At 42.0% G+C, this 13,191-nt stretch overlaps 1 protein-coding gene across 1 annotated transcript in view; it reads right to left on the bottom strand.

Moving 5' to 3' along the window:
- LOC138287578 (sodium- and chloride-dependent GABA transporter 2-like) overlaps positions 1-13,191 on the bottom strand; it is a 633,422-nt gene that overhangs the window by 67,419 nt on the left and 552,812 nt on the right. The window contains exons 10-11 of the mRNA XM_069228136.1: positions 7,296-7,433; positions 4,119-4,221 (exon numbers count right to left, since the gene is read on the bottom strand). Coding sequence (XP_069084237.1) covers positions 4,119-4,221; positions 7,296-7,433 — 241 coding nt within the window. The remainder of the gene's footprint in view (positions 1-4,118; positions 4,222-7,295; positions 7,434-13,191) is intronic.

Genomic DNA, 13,191 nt, shown 5'->3' with positions numbered 1-13,191 from the left:
CCTGAGAAGGGAGGGGGGCTGTAGATGAGGGGGAAGGGAATAGTAGTCTCCAGAATGAGCGAGTGTGGGGAGAAGGGGTCAACAATGGTGTAGGATGGAATATGGCACAGAAATGGCAATACAAAGCAGCAGGGAATGGAGCAGGGATAGCCAAAGGCTCCACGAAATAGACAGCCATGATAGATTGGAGCCGGGAAGAGGAAAAACAATGCTGCGAGGGATTTGTGTTGCTTTCAGTAGCCGCAAGTGGGTGCTGCGTCGTATCTCCAGTCACGATGGAGGTGTTGCATTGATTTCCCATCCGCGAGGCAGGTGGTGCGTCATTTTTACAGCTGTGTTGCAGGTGGTGCATCGAAATGTTCCCCACACAGCTTCCTATGCATAGATTTCAGTCCTTGTTCTACCAACTTCACATTTCAAGGGTCCAGGGACTGGATAGTGCACCACTTGGCAGGACAGAAGTCTCAGCAGAGAGTCCAAGTGCAGGCAGAGGAAGTATTTATGGCCCTGACACTTCAAAACAGGAGGAAAGCTCAATCCAAGCCCTTCAAGACACCTCAGAAGCAGGAATATCCCACAAAGTCCAGTCTTTGTCCTCTTTCAGGCAGAAGCAGCAACTGCAGGCCAACCCAAAGCAGAAGCAGCAACTACAGGCCAACCCAACAACGCACAGTCAAAGGCAAAGGGGCAGTACTCCTCCTCCAGCTCTTCAGCTCTTCTCCGTGGCAGAGGTTCCTCTTGGTTCCAAAGGTAATCTGAATATCTGGGTTTTTGGCCCACTACCTATACCCCTTTCTACCTTTGAAGTAGCAAACTTCAAAATAAAGTCTCTGTTGTGCACAAGCTCGTGCTTTGCCCAGGCCTAGCCCCAGACTCAAACCATGGGGTTGGAGACTGCATTGTGTGAGAGCAGGCACAGCTCTTTTATGTGTAAGTGACCACTCCTCCCTCCACTCTAGCCCAGATGGCCCATCAGGATATGCAGTCTACACCCCAGCTCCCTTTGTGTCACTATCTAGAGGCGATTCAGCCCAACTGTCAATCTGACCCGGATAGGGAATACACAAGCAGGCAGAGTCACAGAATGGTTTAAGCAAAGAAATGCCCACTATCTAAAAGTGGCATTTTCAAACCGACAATTTAAAAAACAACCTTTCCAAAAGATGTCTTTTCAAATTGAGAGTTCAGAGACCCCAATCTTGAGACTCTATCTGCGCCCAAAGAGAAACTGCACTTAAAAGTTATTTAAATGCAGCCCCCATGTTAACTTATGAGAGAAATAGGCCTTGCAACAGTGAAAAATGAATTTGGCAGTATTTTACTGTTAGGACATTTAAAACGGATCAATACATTCCCTCCTTTAACATACACTGCACCCTGCAATGGGGCTACCTAGGGCCTACCTTAGGGGTGAGTTACATGTATAAAAAGGGAAGGTTTTGGCCTGGTGTTAGACTTTTCATCCTTGGTGTGGTCTCCCTTAACTTTTTGCCTCTGTTTCCCAGGTTGTTGATGTGTGCTGGACTCTCTTTTTGCCGTTTTTGTTACTCTGGGCACTTTACCACTGCTAACCAGTGCTAAAGTGCAAGTACTCCTATATAAAATGTTTATGTAATTGGTCCATCCATGATTGGCATATTTGATTTACTAGTAAGTCTCTAGTACAGTGCACTAAAGGTGCCCATGGCCTGTAAATCAAGTGCTACTAGTGGGCCTGCAGCACTGGTTGTGCCACCCACCTAAGTAGCTCTGTAATCATGTCTCAGACCTGCCACTGCAGTGTCTGCGTGTGCAGTTTTAACTGTAAATTCGACTTGGCAAGTATACCCACTTGCAAGGCCTAAACCTTCCCTTTTCTTACATCTAAGGTAGGCCCTAGGTAGCCTCACGGGCAGGGTGGAGTGTATGGTTAAGGAAGGACATATAATAATGTGTTTTATATGTCGTGACAGTGAAATATTGCTAAATTCATTTTTCACTGTTGTAAGGCCTATCCCTCTCATAGGTTAACATGGGGGCTACCTTTAAATATGATTAAAGTGTAGATTCCCTTTGGGAGCAGATAGACATTTGGAGTTTGGGGTCTCTGAGCTCACAATTTAAAAAGACATCTTTTAGTAAAGTTGATTTTAAGATTGTGTGTTTGAAAATGCCACTTTTAGAAGGTAGCATAATTTTGCATGTGATTGGTACCCCTCGGCAATGTCTAGTGTTGTTGGGGGTCTGTTGAGCGTTATGTAGTAGATCTAGCACAGGTTTGGTTTTCAGACACAGATTAGGGAAGAAGGTTACCTCTTTCAGCTATTATCGGTATTGTGAAAATCTCTGTTGCAATTGGGGTTGCCCACTGCTGATTTTAGAACACATTCTTTCCGCACTGGGGCTGCGACGGACCCAGGAAATTCTGGCTGGACACCCGAGGACATTATGCTCTTGTGGTGTTGGCCTTCAGATTGCTATAGTCACTATGTGCGTGTAAAGGGGAGGAAAGTGGGGCAGAGGTCCAGCTTTTTTGAAGCCTTTACTGATGTTTTGTTTCGTTCCAGGTTCCGTGGCAAGTCCGGCGGCAGAAGACGCGGCCATATGGGTGGTGGACCACTCTTTCACCAAGTTGGCGGAGGTGCAAGCTCAACAGACGGAGTTTGGGGCAAATTTGGCCTTTAATAAATGTATGTTTACGGTTACATGGAAAGGAAAAGGGGGATGAATTGGCAAGATTTGTTACAGAGCCTAAGCGGTATGATAGAGGGTGGCAGGCGTCCAGATATACTGATCATTCACTTAAGAGAGAATGATCAAGTGAAGGAGAATTATGAGGTTTTAATAAGGGCCATGAAAAAGGATTTGCTTCAAATAAAGACAAATTGGTCTGGCTGCTTTTTCTTATGGACAGAGTTTATCCTGAGGAGGTCTTAGAGATGCGCAACCAAACCACCCGCCACCACTGACAGAGCGCATTCAGGAAACTCAATCGGGAGATGGCCCATTTTTGTAGATTTGTCATTCCTCATTAAAATTCGAGGAAAGGGAGTTTTTGATCAGGGACAGGAGACATCTCTCACACACCTGCATGGAACGTTACATATTTGGAATTGAGAGAGGTTTTGTGTAGGACCCTGAATATCAGGAGATGAGGGAGTACACAGAGGGACCTAGAGGGGTTTTGGGGTAGGGGCAGAAAAAGTTAGTGGGCTCATTCTCTTTTTCTGGGTGGTGGGAGCCTAGAAGGTTTTGCAAGACTTGTCTGAATTTAGGTTGGCGTTGCCAGTTGGTGAACCAGGTCCAAGTGGGATTTTCGGGGGCAGCTGACCACCAGGAGGCCTGCCCTCCCAGGAAGATTGGGAGAGTGATGCAGCACATGAGCTGCCATTTTGTGTTGAGCTAGTTTTATAGCCCAAATTTGCCCAAAGTATAAGTATGTTCTCGGTGGGCTCCATGGTACCATTTTAGGTTCACCTGACTTTGTGGCCAGTGACAGGGAGCATTAGGCATTTTCCCCTGCCCTGCCATCCCTTAAACTTAGGATTTCCTGGGGTGTTGTCAAGCAGTGGTTGATTCTGGCCAGGGTCATTTGTTGAGACAGATGCTCAGGGTTTTGGAGATTTTATTGTTGTCGCTTGAAACAGGTGCTTGCAGGGGTCTAGAAAGTTTTGCAGAACTTGTCTGAAGTTTGGTTGGCATTGCCAGTTGGTGAATCAGGTCCAAAGGGAGGGTAGACAAGTAGTTCAAGGTTCAATTTAGGATGTTTGGTTGCTTGGGGGTTCATACATGCAGTCATAGGCTGTAGGGGAAATGGAAAGTTTGAAATGGTGAAATGCACTACAGTTAAAGGAGATAGCTGCGGTTGGGCTTGTAGAGGGGACCTAAGAGTTGAGGGTAAGGGACATTAGTTAGTTACATTTGATGTTAGCAAGGCGTTTTGTAAGTTAACATTTGTAATGTGCACCTGTTTCAATAAAGCAGCCTTTTTCACACAAGAAGTGGTCTGTGATATGTGCTGCTCTCCTCTCACCCAGTGTGATATGTGGGTTGCCTGAATAATTATCCCAAAGTAATCTGACAGTAGATAAATGACTAAGTATGGAATTATTTTACTCATGAGTTTTTTCATCACTCACCATACACCCAGCCAATGCAGATGCTTTCAAACATTGCAATAAACAGGAGACACATTCCACTGGCCGCATAGTAATCAAGGAGCTGGAATACATATACCCCACCCTAAAGGGATAAAGTGGAAAACGAGAGAACAGAAAGAAAATCCCAATTAATATGAGTATGTGTTCTAGAAGATAAAATGAAATATTGCAGTAGAGAATGCAAATATGTTCAAATCAATATATTGAGGCAGAGGAATGAAGTGTCTAACAGGTGGGAGATTTGCTGGATCAGATATATAAAAGAAAAAAGAATGAGGTGAAGAAACAAACTGAGACAAAAAAGAGAAATGAAAAGAAAAAGAAGAGTTAGAAGGAGAAGCAGATGAAAACGTAAAGGAAGAAAAAAGACAGAAAGGATGTTAGGAGGTTCAATAAGGAGAAACAGGCCAGTAAAATGAAAAAAAACAGAATTGGTACGATCAGGAAACCTGATCGAATTAGTAGGAAGAGAGGTAACAGAGGACAGAAGGGAAATACTATTTAATATAGCCAGTCAAAATATTGCAGAATACAACGAAAGGATGAGAAGGTCAAAAGACACTTAGGCCTATGTGGACATAAGAGGGAAAGAAAAGGAAATAATAATTAAAGGAAAAGGAGAAGAGTCTGTAGCCTGATTAGGACGAAGGAAGAGAAACGAGGGTCTGCAAATAAAAGAGAATGAAGCCAAACATGTAGGAAAGAACAAAAAATAAAAAGGTGCCAGGAAACGGTGCTAAAGCATGATGACTTTTAAAAGGAGCTCTGTGCTTTCTGTTTTACCATACAAACATGTGTGACGTGCTTGCTAAACAGAATTGTAGGCAAACCAGCCTATAGGAAAATATCTAAACAGGCTGATGTCCTGAAAGGCTGGGTAGGGTTTTCAAACTTTTCCGAGGTGAAGGTCGTTTAGAAAATCTTCTGTCACATCACTGTCCTTTTTCAGCACTGTCATATCATGATACATGTGAGGATAGAATGAACTGTGGGTCTCTTTGGAGATCTACATTTTTTCTTTTTGCAAAATTTGCAAAGGTATGTATAAAACGTTGGAATTTGAGAACTTCGAAAAAAAATTTGCGTTGCTACAATTCAAGACTCTTGTTACAAATTGTGTATCATACGTTCTTATTTAACGCTAACAAAATTGCTATGCTTAAATATACTTTGCAAATAAAACAGTTACTATTTTCCGCAAAACCGCTGTGCGCAGAGAAGCTCGGCAAGAGGTAAAGTTGCAGAGAGATATTAGATATGCACTTGCCAATCTGCATTTGAAAGGCTCCATGAACAGAAAGCAAATGTTCATTTTCCAGCTTGATTATGTTTGATTAGAGTGAAACATATCTCACCATGTTTTGAAAATTATCTTGCAATTCAAAGAAAGTTAAACCATCAAAGTTAAATCGACAATATTTAAAAACAAAAAAAAAATCACAATGTGCAAAACTGTAAACTTTGCATAGGTTGTTAGTTAAAAAACGTGCACAACCTTACGAAGTGAGTAAAAGAAAAAAATAGGTAACTTAAAAAAAGGGGATTATCTGGAGATTTTACGGGTACACTTTTTTTGCTCCAACCTCTACTCTTCCTCAACAAAGTACATATGTGCCGTGACGTAGTGTTGATCACTGGGAGCTCCCTTCTATCTTGACCTCATGATCGTGGCCATCAGAACATGCATGTTCTCTCTTTTCTACTCACTTCATCAAGAACTTAGCTTTTCGTTTTTCCCCAAGGATGAGTGCCGGTGCCCACTCCCGGCACCCGTTGACACAAATCAAGCATTATCCCACATGTTCATTGTTGTAGGTAGATAGAATGTTGTTACAGAACTAAAAAACGCACTTGATTCAATATAGAGATGCGAAATGCCCCGCCTACATGTGCACTCAGTGAATTTGGAAAGTTCATTTTTGCGCGGTCTTCGGCAAATCACCGTGACTCACAAATAGCTTTTTTTCTCAGAATATGTTAGAAGTTTCACCTAAAAAACAGAAACCACTCTGGGAAGCAATTCTGCCATTGAAAAACATAGGCCAGTTTAAAAACATTCTGCAAAAAAGTAATCTAAAATGAGGAAGACTTTTTTTCTGTATTGAGCTGATATTTACAGGATGCAAGGCATTAGCATTGTCCTGTGCAGTCAGTGGTGACACTAGTAAATTGGCACAGAGATGAACAGTCTGGTCCTTTGGACAGGGGACAATATTAAGCATTACAGCCTTTTTTGATGCCATCCTCTAAATGTGGTTTAATTCTACAATCCTGGAGTTGTTTATGTTTTGACATCACCAATCAGTAAGGACGACTAAAGTGTAAATGCAGGATAAGTGAACATTATATATGCTGCATGTGAAAACTGTAATCTTTTAAAAGGGTGCATTTATAAACATCTTTACCAGCCTTACTTTAACAGGTAATTTATTTGACATCTTTAGGAAGTTAAGTATATAATAGTGTGCTTAGATAAGACTACTTCCCTTGCAAGCAATGGCAGGTAATGTTCTTACCACTAATTAGGCTGATGTTTTTTGCGAAAACCAATATTCGGGATAATAAAGACCTGCGATGATTAAAGGATGCACTTCTCTTGTCTGTGCCACTGAACAGCTTTATATGGGTTAGCACACCCTATTACAGTTCATGCACTGCCCTGGGGGCAGACGATCATTCAAATCTCCTTTGGGGCAGGGCACTAGTGAAAGGGCAGTTTAGGTGTTTGAAGAAGCCAGGCCATCTTTCACTGCACAGGCAGTAATGTAACCTGCGAGTGGATGTCAGTGGAGGAGGTCCATGGGATCCATTCCTCCCTTTCAAAGACAAGGGGGCACCCTCTTTGTGGTGCATAGTCAGTGTGGCCCTGACAGCTCCTGTGCCTCTGCACCCACGTCTATAATACAGTGTACGTGCAGAGGCAAGTATTGCCTCATTTGCATGATGCTACAGTCCCACTGCCAATAAGGGGACACCCTCTGAGGACCATGCAATGCTAAATTTCCACCCACCAGGGTGATCTATAGTATAAAAGGGGCAGCACAAGTACCTGTAGCTCCTTCTGTAATATTAAAGTGCCACAGGGCATGAAAAGCACACATGCCTATTCACCCCTCGGGTCCTAGATCATCCCTCCACATCCCTTCACCATCTTACCTCAGTGAGCATGATGAGGCCAATTAGGTATGAGAAGATGGAGAAAAACAGCATAAGCAGTTCCCTGCGATTCTTCTGTCGAAAGATATTGGGATACATGTCGATCACTGTGGTACCCAGTCCCTCCACACCAACAAACTGAGAAGAGATAAGTTCATTGCAGTTGTTAAAACATTTCTTCCATCATGTTCATCAGTGTCACTGAAGAGTACTTGAGGGGAGTCCAATTAAGCTTGTAAGCCCACACTGGGACTTTACTGAGGCCAGTGCTTAATGTGTAAAAAACAAAAAAGAAGAAAAAGGCGAAGTTGCTCTTTTTTCTGAGAATCCCACCACTAGTGTCGTCGAATACCTCAGGTGCTGAATACAAAGGCTGCCTATTCTTGATCTCACATCACACCTTCTTCTCCCACCATCCTGCACTTCGTGTTTCTTCATCTCACTCTTACAGGTTCTTTTTCATTCATGCAATCTTTATTTGCCTCTGTTTGTCTATATTTCTCTTCCCTCTTTCTCCTTTTTCTGACTTTCTCTCAATTTCTCTGGGTCTGGTTCCATCCACAAGAATGAGTATTTGTGCTCGCCATCAAAACCCAACAGGACAAATTAAACACTGGGGTCCTCTCCTGTTTCAAGCTCCCCTTAAAAATGGCAGTACCATCTGAATTTCATTTTCATTACTCTCCTTCATATTTCGTGAAACACTGTGAAATTATCTTTAATGCTCAAGAGTGCCACATCACAGGGGTCACATGTAGGTAGCCCTGTATCATTCTAAGGGTATCTCTTAGTGGACAGCAGCATCACAGCAGTGTGCAGGTACCAGAGCAACACTGCCAGTGTTGTGAGGACCTCTTGGACCCAAGTAGGTTACCCCGTTTCTTGACTTCATTTTAGATTTCATATTTTACATGTTTTAGCTGCATTGCTTTTATCAATGACATTTCACACACTTTATTTCACTTTGCTTGCATGATATTAATCTAGTAATATATTGTACAAGTTGTTTGTTTTAGTTAGCCTTTTTTGACATGTAACTAGTACATTCTGGCCAAGGCTAGGAAAACGCTACACAATATCCTAGTGACTGTGTTGCTCGTTCAAGAAACAGCTTCTAACATCTAGATGAAGCATTACATCAGAGCTGCGCTACTAACACAATGTGATTTTATTATATAAATGATGCACTGACCTGGAAGGGGCAGAGAGTCATTCCAGCTGTGACCATCCTGAGATGAACGCTGCATTTAACATGCAACTTTGCTGGTACTAATCTACTGCCTCCCAACAGGATTACCATGCGCACTATAGGCAGTCCTGACACTATTTCCATGTTTGGGACTAAGCCCAATGCTAAATGTCAGGCAGGCAGAAGGGTACACCGGCTATGCCCTCATAATAGGCTTAGGGTTAGGGTTAGGTAGGAACCTCTAGAACCCCTAGAATCCCTAGAACCTCTAGAACTTATTTACCAGGGTTGGACTGTTCATTATCTTTCCCATGTTCATTATGCTGGTAACTTTGCATTGTTTCATCTGCCTAATTATCTCAGCTCATTCTCTTTATGCAAGATAACAAGTGTTTCAAGAAATATCTTGAAAACTAACCTTGAATCTTTTCTGTGTTTCGCCTGGGCAAGCATGAGTAGCATGACGAAAGGTTGTGATCTGTTTCCATGACTTCCCTGAGGAGTCAGGGTATCATGCTCAGGTTGCCACATCTTTTTCACGAAGGGGTTTGGGGCCTTAGCTGAGGCACTGTGAGCTAGCCAGGAATTGGTCTGGAAGTTTCTCATGATGTGGAAGGACTCATTCCCCTACATTCTGATGTTCAGCTGTCCTAAGTACACAGTCCTATTATCTTAGTAGACACCTTATAACACCACAATTCAGTGAAGCAATGAGCAGCTGCTCAAAAACTACTCCTATTTCAACATAGTGCTGTGCTGCACAATATAGTGAGAAAAATGTGTAAGTAGTGTCAACGTGAGGCTCCATAATTAACAAAACAGCCACGGACGATTTTCAGCACAACACTCTATAAGTTTAAAAAAGTACTACAGATACAGATCGGAGGCTTAAATTCACTAAAATGCCAGGGGTAGTAACAGAGACATCATGCACCATTTGACTTGAATGAGGAAAACCAAAAAGTTATGTGTGGGCTTCTTTTATTAATTACAGCAATTGATAATTACTCTGAGCTGCAATCCAGTTCATTTTTTGCCCAACATTCCATGTCAGAATGGAACCAACCATATGCAAATGCAGATTTGGTCCTGCTCCAATATGAACAGTCCAGCCCAAACTGCCAGAAGAGATTTCTTCAGGACCAGAAAAGAAGAATACCCAGACTGGTTTCAGCCTATTTGGGCCTTTTCAGTACAGTGCAGCTTGGTTCTAGTGACATAGTAAAGCAAGAGAGCCATGTTATGCACACCCATCTTTCTTAGGGCGCTACACCAGGAATAAAACAAAAAAGTGGTGGTTGGAATGTTTGACTTAATCGTAACCACTGGTAATTACTCATGGCCACCATTTCTTGTCCACCATGCCACCTCAAAAGCAACCAGACATATGTAAATCACCATTTGTCCTGCTCCACTATAAAGAGCCAGGCCTGCACTGTCAGGCCAGACCACCTCTGAACCAGACAACAAGCAAATTGGATCCATTTCAGCCTAGTTGGGCCACTTTAGGAGGAAGTAACTTGGTTCCACTGTCACTTTGAGCATGGAACCCACATAGGTTCCTACGGGAGCGAGGTCAAGACTAAATTGTATGTAGCCATTCTCTGTAAATAGTGGCATACAGGATGAATAACGATACACTAGAACATGGACCAAGCAACTGTGGGTGGCAGAGATTAACTCATGCTTTGCATCCATCACTTTGTTATTGTTGCAGTTGCAGTAGGCACCCTAAGCATACTTGGTATGCTCAAACAGCGGTCCCATACTCACTGTGCCACAGGACTCAAGCTATACCTCTCTGATGAGGCCTAAGTAGGACAAAACTGGTCTGGATAGTACCTGATCAGGCAGTTTGGGCTGGACTATTCCTATTAGAGCAGGACCAAAACAGATTTGCATATTATTGTTCTCTGCTCAGAGTGGCATAGCAGGTGAAAATGAAGTACTGTGATGTGGCCCTGAGCGATTGCAGTGGCTGAGATGAAATAAAGCATCTTGTCATGGTTGGCCACCTTCCATATGCCAGGGTTGTCCTCACTTATGCCAGGAGCTATCATTAATGTGCCAGCACCAGCATTTTGTCACTGAATCAGTGTTAGCACTTAGGTGTCCCATATACCAATTATTACCTCTGGTCTTCAATTTTCAAGTATTGTGTAACAGGGGACTGTCATGCTAAGAATTGTTTTCAGTATAACAGTACTAGCATTTTGCCATGAGTGCCTGTATAAGCCAAGAAATACATTCGGTAAGCCAGCCCAATACAGACTTGCATGCATAACACTGTATTCTCACTCACTATCACAGTCATTTACTCATACTCGTTATCATTCACTCACTTGCACTCATTCATTCCCACTCACTCTCTTGCACTCATACTTACTTTAACTCTGTCAGGATCAACCCTGCCTCTTGGTTTAAAGCCCATCTCGACCCTCTGCAGTATCAGTTGACAGATTAATCAATATACAGAAAGTTCCATTTAGCAAGAGCATGTTACAAGAGATGAAAAAGAACATGATGTACTGTAAATTGGGGTAAAGTGAACTTGTTTTGTCCATTTCACACTTCACCTTTTAACGTACCTAATGTTCCTTTACATATAAAGAGTTTGCTAAAGAGATGATCCTTTTTATGTACCATCTGATTTAGAACTTTAAATTATCAAAAGACTGAGATTCCTTGAACAGTATGCACTAGTGAGTTTACTTTTAGGTGTAAAACAAGTAACATGCTAATGCCCTGTAATAAGGTCTAATTCCCGCTGAAAACAAAAACAAACTTTGAGGTTGCTTAAAACTTTTAAAATCCCATCAGCCATCTTGAAAATCAGACTGCTATCTAGTGGAACCAAGGCTAATGTTAAATATTTCCGCTGGGAGTCGGTCATTAAAATAAAGTGTTGTCTCATTTCAGATCTCTCACCCCGCAGTACGCTCCCTATAATCCACCTCTCTCATCTGTCCAATCTGAGTATTTGATAGCATAATCTGGGCTGCCTGATAGTGGAAATGTGAGGGTAGTGCTCCATAGGAACTTTACAACCTTTCAGACACACTCATTTTTACTCACTCATCCTCTGATTTACTCATAATTGCTCACTCGCTCACTCTCATTCACTCATTATCACTCATTCTAGCTATGATTCACTCATTCTACCTCACGTTAATGTCACTCACTGTCACTCACTCTAACTAATTCTCACTCACTTTAATTCTCACTCATGCCCCCTAATGTTCTCTGACACTGCATCAAACGTATTATTTATTCCTACTCAAATCCAGTCACTCTTACTCTCCCTCACTACTTCTCACTCACTACCTGTCTCTCTCACTCACTTTAATTCACACACAGATGTTCAAATGCACAGACACATATGTTCACACATACACTCTCTCCCTCTCACACACATAATCTTACCAACACAGGCACAACATACATGCAAAGCTGGTATTTTCACTTATGTCAACTGCCAGGAGTGTCCCATTCCAGCTATTGGTGTTCCTTTTTGTATTACACCAATATGAGTATAAAACAAGGAGGGCGGGGTCCCATCTCCCAAAAGGTCAATAGCCTCTGTTTTCTTGGTGCTGCTTTCGCCATCTCTGAGGGCAGCGTTTGCAGAGACAGGGCCAGGAGTGGCCTATAAATGAAGTCCATGGATCAGATTGAAGTCAGTTTCATTAATTAAAAATGGCTCCATTTCAGTTTCAATTCATCAAGCTACTATTCCTGGGCAATTCGTGGGACCTACTGTGCTTGCTTTTTATATGACAGGATGCACATTTGAAAACAATTCACAGGTACCCACGCTGTATATCCCACTTGTTTCGGTGTCAACCTGGAAACTGTTGCAGATTCAGAAGTCTGGCTTTCTTCTGTGTTGCATATTCCATTTATAAATAATTTCTTTAATTTATTACAAACATCTGACTCATCAGGCTGAGTTTTTTTGTTTTCAATCTACATAGTAAGCTATGTACATTACAAACAATATACGGAGCAGAAAACCAGAAATACCTACATGTAACTGTTTTACAGTGCAACAGTTAACAAATCAGCAACATGTTAAAAATAATTTTTGCTCATTTTTCATGGAATCAATTTTTCAGTGAACGTTCTATCAATTCCTCATATCTCCTGCAAAATAGTGAATACTGATGCACTTCACCAAACTTACTGCCCTTACATGCACATGGTACTGAAAGAGGTACATTTATAATTTATATATGTTGGGTATTTAGATGTAAATGTTGAACTATACAATGCACATTTACTATTAATTGCAGTGTGATAATCAAGTCTGCCTTAATACATTCATGCAATTTCATATGAATCTTAGGCCCAGATATACAAAATTCGAAATGTGCGACTTGCAAATGGCAACTCCATACAAATCGCTATTTGAGAGTCACAAATTAGTATGTGCAAAGCCAGCAATCTCCTAATAGAGATTTCTGCTTTGACGTTTTGTAGGGCCCTAAAACCTGGGGCATTATGAATTGAACCAAACATAAAAATAGGGGGTCTATCCTCCACTGTGAAGACCATGATGTCAGAGATCGTCTTACCCACATTTCTCCAGAAACATTCCAACACGTGACAGTTAACAAACATATGGATATCAGCCACACGTTGAGCTCCCCACTGCTTACACTTGCTATCCCCAGCTTCTCTCATCTTGGCCAATTTCGCCAGGGTCCA

This window comes from Pleurodeles waltl, chromosome 4_1, assembly GCF_031143425.1.
Source record: "Pleurodeles waltl isolate 20211129_DDA chromosome 4_1, aPleWal1.hap1.20221129, whole genome shotgun sequence".
Classification (NCBI taxonomy): Eukaryota; Metazoa; Chordata; class Amphibia; order Caudata; family Salamandridae; genus Pleurodeles; species Pleurodeles waltl.
The sequence above is the reverse complement of the archived record's forward strand: the minus strand, read 5'-3'. Positions and strand labels throughout refer to the sequence as shown.